The following is an 18009-nucleotide window of genomic DNA, read 5'->3' as shown; positions in this document are numbered from 1 at the left end:
GGTAGCGTACTACTACGTAGAGCCTCGGGACCTACGCGGAAGGTCTGCATGGGGATCTCACTGCCAACAGAGTCTAAGCCTGTTCCGTCCTCCCTCCTAATCAGTTGCTATATCATGTAACGCGACGCCCCCTTGTACCGGATGGGTTCACATACACTAGCTGCGTGCCTTCAGGTCTTTCTTGACAGAAGCGCTGATACCTGTTGCATCGTCTGGCTTCACGGAAATCGAAAGAGCTTTCGTCGACTCTGTTCATGAAATGTGCTTAATTCACCTAGGGAGCACGATGCGGTGTTTCGCACTTCTTAATTGTACCGGGTGGTCCACACCTCTCTTGAGTATTTGTTTCTTTGTGGAACAGGACCACATATGGCCTGCAACAATAGACTTCGAGGAATCTCTGATGAAGAGCACTAGTCCGATTTCGAGGCAACTCTTGGTAGCATGTTTCGGACGGGCGCGTCAGAGCCGGGTGCTGGTATTGCACATACTTGCCGCAGCCGGAAAAGTCGAAATGCCGCTACAGCGACAGGATGCAAAAGCAACCTTCCATCGGCCCGGGCTCGAGAACGAAGAAAGACGAGCTGTTGGCAGCTTGAATTCTAGGGGCAAGGTATTCGGAAACGAACATATTGCGCAAGGACTTTGGGCTCACAGCAGCCAACGCAGAGGCAGACGAGCGTTCTCAGAGTAGAGAAGACTCGGCCTAAGCATGCAGTTTGTGGTGCCCTGGCAGGAGGCGCCTCTGACTCGACCGCAGGCGCTTGAGACACGGCGTCTTGTGTCCTCATGCTTGACAAAACTCCAGTGCTCACAACTGCTAAAAAACGATGCTCAGGACGAAATTTTTTCTCAGCTGGCGTTGATCGGGAGCAGCTTCGACAGATGTTTCAATTGCTGCCACCTCCATTGTGATGATTCATGATATGAGCGCGCAATCTCCACAGAGACATTCTTCGCCGGACAAATCCCTAGCTAGCGATGGCGACCGGCGGGGCCCGGGTCCCTATCTTGCTCTCCACCGGAATTCTCCCGGCTCGATTGTTTTCCACTTTCTTCTGTCTTGTAAATTACATTACTGTTGCATACAATGGTTTCTTGTCTCTTCAATTCGCCCACAGCGTAACTCTCTCCCAAGAGGAAACTCCAGTCACGGCGCGGCACCACAGTACATACGCACCCACGCTTGACCCCGTAGTGGTTCGACCACAAGGCACCTTCCGTCAATCTTTCGAGCTTGATAATGGCGCCTCTTTTGCTGAAGAACAGTCACATAATGAAGACAGTGGGAGTGGAGACTCAAGCGACTCCAACCGCAGCCCCGAGAGCCCCCGGACTTTCGAAGCGCGCCGAGCGCCCACCAAGACTGTGCTGACACGTCTGCATCCCACTCTTCTTGCAGCAGAGCAGGTCGCCCGGGCGACTCGCGGACCATCGGGATCAGTTTCTCTGTCTGATGCTCTAGGCGCCTCTCCTCGCCCGCTAGCTGTCCGGCGGCCGCCCGGAGGACTTTATGCCTCTTCAGTCAACCCACAATTTTCTCCGAAGTTACCGCCTCCCGTGGCACCTCGCTCTGGACGAACAAAGGTGCATCCTGCGGTTCCACCACGTCCTAGGCCTGTTCTTTCCCCGGACGATTCTACTGTCCCACAACGGACTACATTTCGTCCCCTTCCTCCCGTACCTGTCCCCGTCGAGACTTCACCTCGTTCCGAGTTCTCGCCGAGTTCTCCGCCCCCTCCTTCACGTTCCTTTCCTCCCGATATTCCTCCTCTGCCCGATACTGCACCTCCTGATGACTCGGCATTCCCTCTGCTGCCTCCGCCGCCTCCTCTTGTGAGTTTTCCACCGTCCGATATTTCTCCTCAGCCCCAGTCTTCACCTGGTCCAGCTCCCGCTTCTCTACTTCCTCCAGCTTCTTTACCTCCGAAGTCTTCGCCTGCGTCCGAGTTCACACGCCCTCCACCTTTCGCGATTACTTTGTCTCCTGATGTGCCTCCTCGTTCTAAACAGCCACGTCGACCCCAGTTTCCACCGCCACCACCACCTACACTTCTGGTTCCTTTCCCTTCCGATATCTCTCCTGGGTCTGAACCTCCACCTCCGCCGGACTTCCCCGCCCCTCCTGCACCTCGTGCTGCTCCCTTAGCCGAGCCTACGCCTACTGAACTCCCAGGCCACCGTCTCAGGGTCCCACCTGTGCAGTCTGCCGTGCCGGAGCTTCCCAAGACTGGTCTCGGGAAGCCGTCTTCCTCGCAGCCTTCTCCGGATACTGCTCGCTCGCTGGACGAAGTGGAGGGCCTGCCAAGAAGCGGAGAATCATCCAGTTCATCTGACGATGAGGTAGCGGGAGCAGGGGGGCCGGGCGGCGGGGGGGGGAGAGGTACGCCCTCCCGTCCAATTCCAGTCTCCATTCTGCGAGGAACTGGACCGGACGGTAGCCTGGGGTCTTTGACCAGCATTGCGAACCTCCCCGGCTTTGGCATCGTGCGGGCGTTCAGTGCCAAAGCTTTCCATCTCCAAAAGGCCTGTCACGGAATACACGACTCTTTTATGATGAGACCTGAGCTCCCCGACGAGAAAGGCAGCGTTTGTGTCTTTCAGAACCTCACGGAGATGTCCAGAGAGATTTCCAAGGTTCTTGCGCCTCTCGCGGTGCGGAGTGGTATTGTGCCTATGCTTGGAAGATGGAAAAAGAAAATCTATACAAGGATTCTTCTCCGTGCGCTTGTCAGGGCGCTTGGCAGGAAGCGCCACGGACCTCAAGATCTCTCTGCGATCATCCGCAATGTGTTCACACAGAGAAGGGGATTCTCAAAACAGCTGAATAACCTTGGCATTACATGTGAGTTCTTTTGGTTCCTCATATTGTATGCACGTCCTGTAGCCAACCACGTCAGCAATACTATACAGCCGAGCTCGGCCCTGTGCTTGTTGCGCTTCGCCACAAAGAAAAACTAAGAGCTAGGAAGGGTCATTATTCTCGACCCGTCCATTCAAGTATAGGACAGGGCGTTCGAATGGGCATCCCCTGGAGTCTGTCAGTCAATAGCCATGAACGCGCAGTTTCGGTGGTCACAATACGATCTTGTGTAGGACTTTGCTTCAGTTCATATTCTCAGCTACCGATACTAATGTTGAATGGCTGCAGAATTCTTTTGTTGGTGAGCTTCCTTTCTCAGTCTTGCAGCGACGGGACTCCCCTCCAGTCCGTGCTCCCTTTTAGACACAACTTCACTTACACGTGCACCCAGCAAAAGGGGTCCACAAGCCTTTATCGGCATGCGGCGGCTGTCCCAACAGATAGCCCTGCTTTGTGTCAAACTTTCTTCGACAGACTTGATCTGCCAAGCCGCATTGCCTGAGGATGTGGCGCAGCAAGGCCAGTTTCGGCATGATGATGGGCCTGTGCCCATCAACCCAGCGATCTCGTTTCTCAGGGTAGAAGGCGCCTGGGTTCTTATGCCAGACCGTGATACATTCGGGGACGAAGTGGAAGCAAGTGGATATACAGCGGAAGGGAATGATCGACAACGGCCCACTATGGCAAGCATGGCTATAGTCTTTCAATTGATTTTACGTCTCGTAAAGCTGTCTGATCACTTTTTACGTGAGAGCGACCAGGAAGCGGCGTCCTACTTTCCCAGGCCTTGGACCGTGGATACGATTCTTGCAGCGCGGTTCACTGAATACGGTAAGACACAGCTGGGCTGGCGTCCCCACGTTCCGCGTCTCCAGCTGTATGACGACGGAAACTGAACCTTTTCGTGCAGCTACAGGACGTCCGAGGGAAGTCAATCGGTCCAGCAGAACTGGTGTGGTCCCGTGGAACGGAAAAACGTCTGGTCTTTGTTCTGCGGGCTCAAGAAGACCTCCTCTGTCTCTTTCATCATGAAATTGCTCTGTGTCCCACACAAAGTGCCCCCTGAAAACCTCTCGATGGGAGAACAGTCATTTTTTTTTTTGCATTCCGGGGCGCAGCTCTCGAAGCTAGCTGGCGTGGTACGTGAGGTCCCCAGAGCACCCGTTCCCTCACTGCTTGTCCCACTTGTTGCTGTGTCTTCCTCCCACAGCCCCTGTCCACACCCCGGACTACGAGATAAATCCGCTCGCCGTCAGTTCTCTACAAGATAGTAAGATGTCAGTGAAGAATTCAAGCAAGTCCTCGACGTACAACTCTGTCGCGAGGACGAGCGCATCTCCTAGACCCCGTGCGAACCGTCTCCCCGCCGTCAATGCGGACACGTGCTACCGCAACGCTAGCTTCCAACATGAAGTGACCAGACCATTCGCGGCCATCCTGATGCGAGACACCAGCAACGAACCACCATCGACAGTCCTTGGGCCCCTCGTTGATGCGCTTGTGCTGTTCAGAGATGCGGGGTCTCCTAAGGTAAGAAAGCCGAAGAGAGGCACTCTTACTTGGCAGCATGTGTGTAAATATACATATTCTTCCCGGACTGGAGGGTGTGCGAGTGTATACGCAACTTCTGCGTCGTACTTAAAACTGCCGTATCTCCGGAAGGAGCTATTCTGGGCGTTCAAATCATGGACTCAGTATCCGGGGAAATGCAGGGTCTCTTATCGCCGTTTTATAACCCTTGAGGGAGCAGCCACTTAAGCGCCTTAACACTGCGAGGGACAACCATGATCCATCCTGATGAGGTAGGTACTCGTAGTACCGTTGTCATGTCGAGCCGTTACCCCAGTCACGGCTCTTGATCCACGGAGAAATCTGATTCTATTCCTGACGCAGGATCCATAACTCAAGCCCTCGTCGGCTGTCCGGTACAACTGATCCATGCTGATCGTCTTTTTCGCGACTTCGGATCGGTCCTGATATTTAGCATATGCGCTGCCTCATTCCGCGTAGTGTATTGGCGGGGCACGAGATGGTCTCGAGTAGGTGATCCAGCAAGCTTGTTTGATGACCCAACCAGTAAAAGCTCTTTTGACTTCCCCGGAGTGGCGTATACCGCAGATTCTTGCCACTCCTCAAGGCCACCGCTGCTATAGATCTGCAACGCTGCTACCTACCCGTCTAGACTAGTATGGGTGTGCTGCGAATATGAGACGTTTCATGAAGCTGGGCGCTGCTGCCTTTGTGATTCACATATCACTCGGGTCACTCAGCTTATATACATACGAGCTTCCGGGGGGCTTTGCTTACTGCCCAACGCGTCGCTAAGGCAGTCGGCGCATGAGGCGGATACAGGACAACGTGTGCTGCTAGCTGCTAGTGCAGTTCCGCGGCTATGGTGGTCCATAAGACTCGAAGAATGTAAAGAAGCAGCTAAATAGCTGTAGCTACTGGTTGCTCTTCCCCGTTCAGAATTGCTGCGTGGAAACGAGGTGCTTGTGCAATTATTCAGGAGTGGACTCTGCGTTTCATGTCGACCGCCCGGACGAGCCCTCTTCTCTCGAACGATCCCAAGGTCATGTGGCACGAAGGCATAGATCTACTCTTTGAAATGGCCGTTCGTCGTGAGCTAGAGAAGTTGGTGGAGAAACTGCGAAACAGAATCTTGCCGGGTCGCACTTCTACTACCCCGTACAGCCTTCTGCTCGCTGGTCATGCACTGGGTGGAGGTCTTGCCATCCTTGCGGCTTGGTTCTTGACGAACGTTTTGGAAAGAGAGATCGACCAGGGGTTGCTGAGAATCTCGTGTGTCGCTTTTGGCGCGCCACCTGTAAGTCTTCCCTGACAAGTAGGACACGGGAGAGAGTTCCTGCCCTACACACTCGAACCCGCATACTGTCGGTACCACACTCTGTGATGGGAACTGCAACCCAGCTCCGATTCGGTCGGCACAGCCTGTAGCAGTCGAAATTATCTCACGATTTGCTCACTGTTGAAGGTAGGTTTCTCTTGCGTTAGAAGTCCCAGGTTGTCTGGTTCATCAGATGAGCGCCAGAGTCGGGGGAGGCTTGGCCAGGCTTCTCACCTGGATAATGGTGAATGGCAGAGTGATAGGCGGGCTACTGAACGGGATAGCGCAAGCGTCGACGTCCAGACAGGGCCGAGGGCAGGCTCGAAGGGTGGAGAGGGGTTCCCGGTGTGATACCTCACCAGTCCTGTGGCACAATCGGGCTCTTCTTTCTTGATGCCATGGACAGGTCGGCAACAAGGAGGCTCAGCAACTAATCGGCAGACTCAACTGCTTGCAGTTCGGTTCTGCTTTTGACGCCTTACTACGAGCACAAAAGATTCCAAACAGTTCGCTGGTCCCTGGTCCGACTCTGAAGTTTTATCTTCGCGATTTGCTTCTGGCGAACGTCAGAGACCAGGCGGGCGCAGTTCAGTTCAAGGGGCTGACCTGGTTTCTTGCTCGGCAAAAGATTGAGGATCGGTCACGGCTTCAAGCGCGCCACTTCTCGGTTTCGCGGGCTCTCTCCACAAATCCTCTAGTTGCCCACACCGCCATATACGCGTGCGTCACAGCTGTCCTAGGTGGCCTGCTGCAGCAGTTTGGATGGGGGTCCATGTGCAGTGGAACCGTAGTAGACGGCGTCTACACCCATTCTCTCTCTGACCGTAAGTTTTCAGCTCAGACTGGCAAGCAAGTTCCTCGAACGCTCATCACGAGTAGTCATGGCCTCACCGGACATACTCATTTTGAACATGTATACTCTCCCTCTCCACGGCAATTGCTTGTAGCGGCGACGAGCAGGGCACACTCCCATGACTGTCGTAGCTACCCTAGGTGTTTGGGTCGGAGCAACGCCTACATTCAAGCAGGGTTGTGGTGCTGTTTGCCTGTGGAACAGGCAACCTTCGTGAGTCCTGCAGCAGGCTGCTGTAGGTGTCGGTCGCGACTGGATCAGGGGCTCACCAGATCTGTGAAATGTGAATCGTTTCTTGTGTGTTTCCTGAAGAGTGGGACAGGCGGCTCGCAGCTGCAGATGCCAAAACTCGATCAATCGTGCTGCCAAAGACCGAACTGCTCCTTGACGAGATGTCGCGGACAACGCAGAGGCAATTGAAGATTCTGGAACAGGCAGCTGTAAAAGCTGAACGTTGTGATTATAAATACTTGTGACAAACAGGGGGGGTTGTCCGGGGACCCTCGAAACAGAGGGCGTGTTTGGACGCTTTTCTATTCCAGCAGTTTTCAACCTCTGCAGTTTCTGAAGGGTTGACTCGAATCGGAGTTTCCTTATCTGCCTGGCTGCGGTGCATTTGCACGGCAACAGAATTTTTTTTCTCAGGTCTTGGGTGCTTATGGTACCCGTCTGGATTTCCAATGTGTTAGTGTGGTACAACAAATGAACTCACCTTAAGCTGCTATGCTTCGTAGCAAGATCGGCAAACGCTTTGGACACCCACAACTACACTAACTGGTGTGTCCGCTCTATGGTGCAACGGGCAGGTGAAGTTTTGGGTGCTTCCGCTCACGTAGCAGAGTGCTCTATCTTCCCCGGTCTCCACCGAGGCGAAGGTAACGGGGGCAGACCTAGCAGCACGGGACAGCTGTGCAAATCAGAAGCCGGCCAGCACAGAATGCGCGGAATCGCCAGATGCAAATGCTTGGTAGGTGAAGTGGCCGGGTGGTATACTATCATTTTCGGCCGGAAGGTAGAAATGATAACGTACCACTTAATCAGTTCTAGCCCTCTTAAGACGCGCTGATTGAAGCGTTTTTACTGTGAAGAGCTAGGCCGCATTGTCACCGGGAAGACAGGTGTGTGGTCCAGTTTAGTGTCGTCACCCTGCCCCTGGTGTTGTCGAGTAGTAACCGCTTAGTGCGCTCGGCCGTACTGATGCTGTGATTTCTCTCTGGCCGGACCTGTCTGACATCGTGAAGTTTTGACTCCAAGCATTCCGTCCCTGCAACGGGAGCACTGGGGGGCCTTGAAGCGGGCTTCGCCTGTCTCATCGCTAGCTCTTCGTGAAGTTAGAGAGAGACTCTCTTTGCCGTTCGCGAGGAGTAGCTCTCGCTCCCGTCCTGTCGGGTCGGCGCGAGAAAAGCTGTGCAATGCACCGAACACTCTTTGCGCCGTACTCTGGACGGTGATGCTGAAGCTGTCGCACTGTTGCTTTGCGCTTTTGATTTTCATGCATCCAGTGCCATCTGGGAGGTGCCTCCCGGCTGTCGTGTACACTGCACCATACAGCTTCATCGCTGTGAACAGGAAAATCCGTTGTCTTCGCAAACACCCACTGACATGCTGGCTGTCGCCAGCAGGAATTTCTCACCAGGCAAGATTTAGTTAAAAGGAGTTACAAGAATGAGTGGGAGCACGCTCTCTTCGCGTGCGGTATACCTGTGCAACAGTTGGTTCACCCCCGGCGGCCGAGTGCTATCCACGGAGTACAATTTCAAGCTCGTCTGCTTGATTTTTCACGCCGCACGCCCCTTGGACGCGTTGTCAGTGGCGGTCCCACCAGGGACGCACACTGCGGAACTGCCACTCCTCGACACCTTGTCTCTCTTCAATGTACCTACGCACGATTATTTCATCGTAGACTGCCCGCTGTTCCGCAGTCAGCTTGTCTGCCCAAAGGTTAAGAAGCTGTCTGCGAAGCTGATGCAGCGTCGATGGCGCTTGCAGGTCCCGACAAAGCTCTGGCGCGAGCCACATTTCTAGTAGAAATAAATCTCGGCCCGTCATTGATACTCCTACTGACGGGTACAGGCATGTCGCGTTCTCACTTCCTCCTTCACCACCTAGTGCATTACACGACAAAACCCGGCTGCGACCTGACGATTGTAATCCAGACTCTTGGCCTGCAGATGCTGAGTCAACGTTTGCCGGTGCGCCTCCTGCCGGCGTCCCCGGAAGCACAGGCGGCAGTGCTGCCCTCTCCTCAGTACCGGCGCCTCCCGCCCTGGGATCCCCTCTCCTTTCGTTCTCCGCTCTTCTAAGGACCACCTGTGGTCCTTCACTCGGGATTTCAAGCTCTCGATCCGAGGTTTCTGATGCGATTGTTGCTCTGGAATTAGAAACCGGAGCAGCCAGCCCGTCAGTTTGAGCCCGACCTGCGGTAGGCGAGTTTTCCGGAGCCAGCCGGGCGCCTCGGGCAAGTCCCTGCAAACATCTGAATGGATCTAAGGCCTGAGGAGCCTCGCCCTGAGACACAGAACGAGTCTGTGGCGGAGGCAGATCTTGAGTAATGCTAGTGCTCGTATGTGGGCCGTGGACCGATGTCACTGCCACTAACTCGTCTGCCGGCGAACCATGAGTAGCTCGGGAAGGAAAGAGAAGTCCTGCAAACAAAGTTAGAAAGCAACCGATAGTCCCCCTAAGCAGTGTAGCCCCATGAGGATTCGGTTTGTTGTTCAACAAGTCCACCAGGCTTGACCGCCGAGTCTAACAATGTGGTGAGCGGTCGGCGGCTTTACGAATGTCCGCTACAAGTCTAGAATCGGAACCGCTGTTCCCAACATCTCGCCATTGGAGTTCTACGGTTCGGACGCCTACTCACCTGAGTCGGTGCGCGTTTGAGAATCCCTCACACGGGTATCTCCTTGAGCTCGTGAATGGCCAGGACCTTGCCGCGCATTAGCGGGGTCAGGACCAGTTGGCACGCCGGCTTCTGATCTCCTAGGGGAGATCGGGCTCGCTTGGCCAAGCTGATTGCCGCCTCTGCAACAGATCGTCCTGGGTAACTGAGAACAGACTGAGTTGGGAGATGGGGTGTTAGAACGCTGCCCATCAGATGAGGACGTGGGTGCGAGATGCCTTGCACGGGGAAACGGGGCAGCGGTCCAGAGCGCTGCTGAAGGGGGAGGTGGTGGCAGACCCGGGGAAGCCAGGGATGTGAAGGACAGGCTGGAGAAAGAGAATGGGGGACTCCGCACATGGTGGTAAAAAAATCGGCGTCGCCACTCATCTGCAGAAAAGAAGCAGGGAAGCGTAAATCTGCCCGGTAGGCTTCACGCAAGCCAAGATGAATATTTACGACGGAGTCTTGGCGTTTCGTTGACGCACTTCTTTCAAGAATAATTCCGGCACTGGTGCCAGTTTCTTAGTCGTCGCCGCCGCTGGCGGACTGTCAGAGCGAGCTTCTGCCTACCAGTAGCCCGGTACATCCAGGGGAACGGAGGGAGGGACGATAGAATACCAGTCTTTCAGACGAAGGGAGCCGCCATTCTAGATCCGAAGGTCGGACACGTCACCAGGCAGGATACTGCCCCTCTGCTGGTATCGATGCTTGAGCCATACAACTGGGTTTGCCTCATCTGCATGGGTGACGCTTACTAGAGAAGGCAAAGGTCTACCCCGCTAGTACTGACTCCGTCATACGTAGCACTTCTCGGATGCAGGAGGCCGACCACAACTGCGACCAGTGTAAGCAGCCTCAGGCAAATTGCAGTCCGATAGCCAGGAAGGACCGCAAAGGCCGTTTCGGGCAGGGCGACGGTGTCGGAACAGACTGCGCAGCAACTGTCCGTTTCGATATGAGTGTGACGATCCCGGGACCTCTCATACGCGGGCAGTCGCAGTGGGAACGACCAAGTTCACGAGACTGTGTAAAGAATTTTCTTTATACCGCAGAAACGGCCCAGGCAGGGTCATACAACTGACGAGAAGCTAGATCTGTCCAGTGGGTGCCTCCGTACTTTTTCTCTCAGTCCGGTTCTCCGCGCTCTTCTCCTCGTCGCCACGGTCCTTCCCGACGACGTCTGTCAGCCCTGAGGCATTGCGGCACACAGGTAGGCGTTGTTTTCCAAATGAAAGCTGACGCGTGGTTCTTGCCAGTGAATGCTTCCTCCGCTTGCCCAGCCAAGCGCTGCAGCGGAGCCCGGTTAGCTCCGGTCATCTTGTTCCGAAATGGGACTAGTGGCAAAAAGGTGAGCGGGACTGCGCGCTCCTATGACACTCGAAGCCTCCACGGTTAATACGAGAACGTCCGCCGCGCGCTACGACCCTTCTAGCAGCCCAGCCGGTTTTGCGCTCACATCCTCTCGAACAGAATTGTCCAGCTTGTGGTTCGGGTAGAGTTTTCGTGACCTCGCATTGAGAGTGAGCAGACAGGATTTCGCCCCTCTATAATGTGACAATAACGGAGCAGTGTACCATTGTCTCACGCGTGGACAGTGGAAAGTACGAGCAATTGAAAGTGCAAAAGAGCAAGTGCGGTCCACAGGAGTTGAGAGGGAAGGATTCGCACTCCGCTTCCATCGCGCGCAGCTAAGAAGCGTGAGAAGGATACGTGTGTGCCCGCATCTGATCCTAAAGTTGCGGAGATCCGCTCAGCTACGAGGTGCCCTATGGACGCGATGTGGCCACGCGGGGTGTCATCTCGCCCGATGCCGGTGTAGTCGATGTTTCCATTTGGCACACCTTCGACATGAAGTAGATTCAGTTTATTCCGTTCGTCCCTGTAGAAGGCGAAGAGTCCATGTCTTCTAAGAGCAAGCCGAAAGTTCAGCAAGGCCTCAAAATCGATGTCCAGCGCAGCGTACTTGAAATAGACCCCATGGGCTGTCCCATCACGCATACTTGCACACCTGGGGCAAGGAACTAGCATGTCGTCGTCACCCTTGTCCTTTTCTCCTGTCTCCGGTGTCGACTTCCTCAGAGGAGCCACCGCATCAAGCCTGTTTGCTGCTTTCCGCGGGGATGAACGCGCGTCCTCAGCAGTAACAGGAGGGTCGACTGAACTTCCCTCTCTTCTCGGCTGCTTCTCTTGCCATTCACTTTCGCACTCTCTCGCATGAGTACAGGCGGGATCTGTCTTTCTCTTATTCAGAGTAAACGTTTTTTCACACGGACGAGTGACACCAGTGCCTTCCTCCCGTTTCCCTTCAGCATGGACAGAATCCGAAGGGGAACGGACAAGTGTTCCATCAGATGGAGGTAAGGGTAACGGTGGGTTGTGGGGGCAGTTCGGAGGGGGACTGTTGAGCAGTGCGTATAGCTGCAGATGCATCATCGAGAGGCCAGCACCACCAGAAGGGCCGCTGAACTGAAGCTTTCGGAGTTGAGGGAGGTGTCCCTTCAAGAGGAGGGAGTGGAGCAGTAGAAGCTCAGCCGTGCATGTCCACCCCAGAGACAGCCGACGCAGACTGCCAAAAGCACAGGTGGAACATTACACAGCAACGGCACTGTCCACTCGGTAAGACAGAGAATGGCGAGAACTTCTCTGCATAGCAGAATGCTCCCATACTCAAGGAGGCAGCTGGATTGGCGTTCCGTGGAATCGTGTCCTCTAATCACGTTCTCGAGCGATTAAGACGATTGAGGGAAGCAGGGCTGACACTGCAGAGTAGGCCCCTCTCGACCAAAGTATATGCTGACACCTGTCCGGCTGAGAATATGCTTGTATGTATCACTTGTCTTTGTGGAGTTCGCTTGCCCTGGTCAGCATTTTGGCGAGGCACCAGACTCAGTCCGCTAACAGTGCTTACTTGTTAAATTTAAGGCGCGGGTGTAGGCAGCAAAATGTTCGGGGGGGGTCGCCTTGGAGGTCAACTTGCTGAAGCGTTTCCCTGCCAACGTGAAGCAACCGCTGTAGGTGAAGGATTGGTTCCCACGCACTGTTATGAGAAAAGGAAAAGGGAGACGGTCTCGCGGCCCCGCTCAGGGGAACGCGCTTCCTCCCATTGTTGTTGTTCCTTGTTCTTGCCATCTCTTCTTCTGACAGGGTGGTTGAGTCTTCTGTGGTACCCCTTCTTGTTGTGCAATCTCGGCTGAACAACCGTGCTGCGCTTTCTCCAGTGTTTCGGTCATCGCTCCGGCTATCTGGTCCCAGGCAGTCGCCGTCCTGGGGGCTGTAGCATGGCGAACATCGGAATTCCGCTGTCTGTTTGCTCGTGGTGCACAAATCGGCAGACAAAGGGGTCCGGCACAACACGTCGGTCTTCTGCTCACACTGCCGTTCCTTTCCCGTGAGTCTGTCTCTAGGCGAAGATGCTTCTGCCGCGAAGAGCTTCTTGAAATGAGTAGAAATTTCTTCTCGTGCTTTTCTAGCTGGCGAGTTTTGCAGTGATGCAGCTCCAACGTCGGAAGAGGGCGACAAGGTATGAGAAGGAGACAAACCCCAGTCAACGACGGCTCCCCAGTTCTCTTGCTCTCCCTCGTCTTCTCCGCGTTGAGTGTCGCCTTCTTGCCCCTTTTGTTGGTGTGTTTCGTGTACCTCCTCACGCGGTCTCTTGCAGGAACGGAGACGCGGCATTCCAGTTTCTTCCCGGGCGGCAGGAGGTTTTTCCCTTTTTAAGTGAAAACCGTCTCTTCTTCCTCCTCGAGGCAACCGGCCCTGGCTCGTATGACGGCCGCCACTGCTTGTAGTACTTCTTTCCCTTCTGGGCCGCGGCCATCTGCTGCTGCGCCGAGGGGCTGGACGTGACTCTGGTTGCGAGCTGAACGGCGCATAATTGTTGGAAGGGCTAGAGTCGCACGGGTACTGGCTCTCCTCCGATTTTTTGAAGTACGGGGAGAAAAAACGATGTAGGCAGCGCACGCAGAGATGCGTGAACCATGGGCTTGCCGAGAATCCGGGCGGTACGTAGACGGGGAAGTTCACGTGAAGGACTTGCAGAGCAGGCAGCTCTCGTGGAAGCTTCAACGGTTGTAGGGATGGATCACCGCTTCGCTTCGTACTTCTGCAGGCGCTGCGCTGCGGTCGCGCGGAAGCCGAGACGACGCCAGTTAGCTGAGCGATCCATGACACGGAATGCTGTGGCGGAGGTTCAACAGGGAGCGCATAGCACGCACAGACCGTGTGATCAGGTGCTCTGTGCCGTGTCGACACTCCTGAATGAATCGGCTGTGTTCCGTGTCGTCTGTTGCTCCGATAGAGAAGAAGCGGAAACAAGTGGAGGCCCCATGGATAACGAGTGATGTTAAAGAATTGGTAGCTATGGCGCTGGACATTCGTCGTTGTACAGAGCGGGTATCTTAAGTCGCATCGGAAAAGCCTCACCATAAGATTACAGTTGACAGGTTCTGAAAGGCTTGCAAGACACTACGTCTGATGCAAGCTTCTCCCGGTCAGCAAGACACATGGACACCAAAGTTGTGAACGTCGCTGTGAATACTCTCGGGCAAAGCGGCGCTGTTTTCTCAGCCGAGGAGCGCCAAGGCCGTCTTACGTCGGCATCAACCGGGAGTTCTACGGAGACCTTGATAACCCGCAGTGTCTGAGCGTTCTGCTGAAGAAGACCCTTTACGAGGCCCAGCTGCAGGCTGAGTTGTGGAAGCTGGAGAGCCTCTCTCGCCTCAAGCTTAAGAGTTAGCTGCATAAGCTGGCGGAGGCCACTGAACAGAGCGCGTAACAACGCAGGTTTGACTGCGTTTGCTCCCGCACTAGTCGGTGTGGAAGCTGTCGGCCTCGGTCCGAGGAGCAGTCGGCTAAAGGCGCTCCCTCTTCGCGCGAACAACTGGGACGACTGCTGCTGTCTCTGGCTAAGAGAGCGGTCCCTCGGTCGTGCGTCCCCTGAATGGACAGCATCCTCGCGATCTGCAACCATGACTGTCAGTTCCTCTCCTTGCCTTGCAAATGCCAAAGGGAACTGAGATGCGAACAGAAAAGGCAAAAGCAGCAGCTGTCGTCGCTGAGAGCCACCCCGTTGCTGCCTCACACCTTCACCGAACAGCTCCTGTCCCAACACCGTCGTCGCGGGCGTTACGCTGCGTTCCCTGTCTCGTGAGAGCGGAACGTCTCGCTGGCTCTGCTGAATCAAGGCGGCCTGGAGAGGGCGGATACTTTCTTCTACAGGCTCCGAAGCCGATGGGACCGACCCCCCGTCTCCGGCGACTAAGGTGGGTTGACCAAAAAAGCTCACTTCTCTTTCTCCGGCATCCGACGAAGAAGGCAAGGGAGATCCTCTCCGCAGTCGCATGCTCTGTGTTTGCTCCGCGAGCCTCGCTGAGCCGCCTAGACGTTGATGCCTGGTCGTCGTGAGGTCGTCCGCCCTGCCCTGCGCGATGGCGCCTTGTGCTGACTCCGACGTGCGCTCCACCACCAGTGGCCATGATTGTCCGGTAAGCCCGCCCACGTTCTGTCTCGTGTGGCTTTCGTAGCCCTGTATCATCCCGTCTGGACTCAATTGCCACTGCGTACCTGGGGCGGAATCACGTGATGGTGGTCCAAGTACAGTGCTCCGACGACTGCCGTCGTTGTGCCCTTCCTCTTGTTGCCACTGCAGTGCCCGCGTCTCGCGACCCTCTGCTGCCTCGTGACACTGTTGTGTGGGGACAGTCTGTCGCCCTGACGTTGTGTCAGGCGCATCACCCGAGTGCATCCCAGCGGCTGGTGGCACTCTGAGACTCTGCAGGTGGACAGCGTTGTCAGAGCGACTTGGCAGGCCCCAGAGGGTGGAAGGAGGACGTTGTGGTCGCTCATCTCGCTGCTGTTCCCGACGCTGCTGTTGGAGATGCATTAGCAGCTGGTGAAGCAGGAGTAGCTGTTGTCTCTCTGTCCGAATGCGGTCTGGGGCGGGGTGGTGATCACTCTCAGAATTGCGGGACCCAGTTACACCCCGTCCTGGCACAGTTATCAACTCCCGGTCCCTGTCTTCTCCTTGCTCTCGCCGTCTCTCTCCGCCGCTCTCCAACACTTGGTTTGCTCGTGCGCGTTGCTCTGGGCCGTCACTGGGCGTGTTCTCACTGAAGGCTGCGGGCACTAGCACAAGCAACGGGACAGCCGAGATGTGTGATCCCGGCAGCCTCGGAGATTCATGTATTCCTCTCCCGCTTAACGGCCCGTGTTCCTGTTGCCTGGGTCCTTGAAAGGTGGCCTGCTCACGAGAGGGACTCATCCTCCTCCCTGGTTGCGTCTCCAGTGTGGCCGGCTGGCACTCCGAAAGGCCCTCGGACTGCGGCGGCGTAAATGACAGGCGAGTGGTCTGCTCAGGATTAGCTAGCGTCGCTTCATTTTGTCCGGCTGGTAACAGCTGGTCTGGGCAATGAGATCCTGAGTTCCGTTGTACGTTCGCCGGCTGACGAGCTTCAGGGTAGGCGGACTGCCCGTCCATCACTCTTTGAGAACTTCGCACCTCTCGTCGAATCCAAACGGATCCGAACTCCCCGATCCGGCTTGCGACCCCATGATGTGCTGCTCCCGGCACCGACGGTTGGGAGGTAACTACCTGCAGACTTGTGTGCGACACTTCATCGTGGAGACCTCGAAGAGGTCTGCGCAGATTGGAGAGATGCTCCCCTGAGTTGCCTCTTGCATCTGTTTCATCCTGTGTGGCTCCTTCTCGCTCGGCGCCTCGGCGTCGCTCAAGTGTAAGATCACCTGTAACAGATCGTTCAGGAACGTGGCTTGGACCGCTTGTCCTGGGATGTTGTTCTTGCAGACGCTGCTCGGCTTCCGGCAGCGAGGCCTCAACGGCAGCGTTTTGGTTTGCCGGCAGTTCAAGCTCTGCAGATCGCCTCCTCCGTCCTTGAAACTGCGTAGGTGGCTCATCCACGGGGCTTGGAGCGTGGTTGGGTCGTACGGACTGCCCTTCTTCACAATCGAACTGAAGCCGTCTCTCACCAAGGAGGCCATGCAGAAGAATAAAGGCATCGGCTTCAGCACGGACTCCTTCCAGGGGGTCGGCAATCTCGTCACCCACCTCAGCGCCTTCGCCTGCTGGGCGGCGGACGGCAGGTCGGGGCCTACCTCCATCATTTCTCTGGCGTGCGATGACCGTCCCCGACGTGTCCTCCGAAGCAAGACGCGTAGTGTGCAGGCGTAGAAGGGCAGGAGAGAGGAGAGCGGCAGCTGATGTTTCGTGATGGCCCTGGTGACATGAGCGGCGAGAGGAACTAATGACGGACGTAAGATCGATGGCGAGTTTGGTCACGCCCGTGAAGCGCTCCGTAAGCATCTTCAAACCTTTTATTTTGGAGTGGTTTTTTCGGCCATTTGGCGCCTCCTTCTCTAGCCGGAAGATGTTGCCGACCGTAGAGTCCTCCAGGTAGCTCCAGGATGCAGGCAGCTGGGTGAGAGCGTGCGCGTATCGGCATGTCGCGCCAAAGGCGGTGACTGAAGTAGTCGGTAGAAAGCGTAGTATCATGCATAGAACAGCGGGGGGTAGCTCAGAGAAGAGAAGTGACTCGGCATGAGAAGCCATCGCGAATGAGGATGAAGAGCAAATAGGAGAACCTTGTCCATGAGTTCCTGACGGCTGGGGCTGCTCTGAGGGAGAGCGCGATCGCTGAAGCGTCGCGTGAGTGGAACCCATGTTTTCACTTGTGTTTGTCCGACCTGGCCGGGATGATTTGCTCGGGGGGCCATCGGCATTTCGGGTGATGTGTCCTGCCGTTGCTGCTGCACACTTGCTAACTGAGTGGCCTCTATCCCCGACTGAGTCATCGTGCCGGGGCGCGGCGCTTTCGTGCCTACTTTCTGCTTGGGCTCCTTGCGGTGCGTTGCGTGCTCTTGTCGGACGTGTCATTGAAACTGTCGCTCCATCTGGTGCTGCGGCATTATGGTGAACGCAGCTATCACATGGCCGCCCGCAAGGTGCCTGCTGGCCTGCGCACAGGGGCATTGGGCAGCGCGTTAGCTTTCTGTTCCCCAAGGGAGAATGCCGGAGTAACTCCCTCGTTGCGGCGGTAGCGGGGCAGTGAAGAGGCACGATCCCATCCCTTATGTAGTCGGACTGTATTTCATGTGCGGCTCCCTCCCCTTCCGGCGACGGGTCGGAGCCACGTCCTTGCAGTAGAGCTTGTGGACGGATCGAGCCGCGGTCAGTAGTTGACGGCGGTTGCTCATTCTCTTGCACGGTTTTCGGCTGGGCGCCTGTAAGGCCACCGTTTGCTGATGGCGGAGACGCCCGTGCTGCGCTGCTTCCATCGGAACGCCGCGAAAACACTATTGTCGGTTGGGGTGGCTCGCATACCACCGGTCCAGCTTTTGCCGTCTGTTCGCCGCATCGACACGGGCCCTTCGCGCTTGGGTCCAGGTGCGAAGTGGCGAATCTGACACGTGATTCTTGGTCAGCCCTGAGCCACCCAGGAGACTGGGACCCTACAGGGACTGACGCTTGAACGGCTGTCGGTGACCGTTCCTGGTGAGGGGCTGCGTCGGGGACCTGGGTACCAACAAAACTAGACCTGTTCGGTAGT

The 18009-nt window shown here is 55.9% G+C and overlaps 2 protein-coding genes across 2 annotated transcripts; one reads left to right on the top strand and one right to left on the bottom strand.

Moving 5' to 3' along the window:
- Positions 1-823: 823 nt before the first annotated feature.
- On the top strand, positions 824-7308 carry CSUI_003240 (lipase). Its single transcript, XM_068063438.1, has 6 exons — positions 824-2845; positions 3338-3694; positions 4074-4393; positions 5373-5690; positions 6118-6535; positions 6877-7308. Exons 1-6 carry the CDS (start codon positions 982-984, stop codon positions 7038-7040), a joined length of 3441 nt encoding a protein of 1146 aa, XP_067924587.1. The 5' UTR covers positions 824-981; the 3' UTR covers positions 7041-7308.
- Positions 7309-8370: 1062 nt separating this feature from the next.
- On the bottom strand, positions 8371-17975 carry CSUI_003239 (uncharacterized protein; the record flags this gene model as incomplete). The annotated part of the gene is made up of 5 exons (XM_068063437.1): positions 8371-9209; positions 9428-9835; positions 11290-12014; positions 12357-13600; positions 14040-17975. Coding segments are annotated over 5 exons (7152 nt in total), but the record flags the coding sequence as incomplete, so codon positions are not given.
- Positions 17976-18009: the final 34 nt, after the last annotated feature.

Source organism: Cystoisospora suis, assembly GCF_002600585.1.
Source record: "Cystoisospora suis strain Wien I chromosome Unknown contig_1418, whole genome shotgun sequence".
Lineage (NCBI taxonomy): Eukaryota > Apicomplexa > Conoidasida > Eucoccidiorida > Sarcocystidae > Cystoisospora > Cystoisospora suis.
This window is presented reverse-complemented; position numbering and strand designations above follow the sequence as displayed.

Bases quoted from the DNA above. Each gene is read 5' to 3' on its own strand.
- CSUI_003240 (XM_068063438.1), top strand. From the start codon at position 982: ATGGCGACCGGCGGGGCCCGGGTCCCTATCTTGCTCTCCACCGGAATT. The intron at 5,691-6,117 runs GTAAGTCTTCCC...TGCCATGGACAG, and splicing joins TCGCTTTTGGCGCGCCACCT to GTCGGCAACAAGGAGGCTCA. The intron at 6,536-6,876 runs GTAAGTTTTCAG...TGTTTCCTGAAG, and splicing joins CACCCATTCTCTCTCTGACC to AGTGGGACAGGCGGCTCGCA.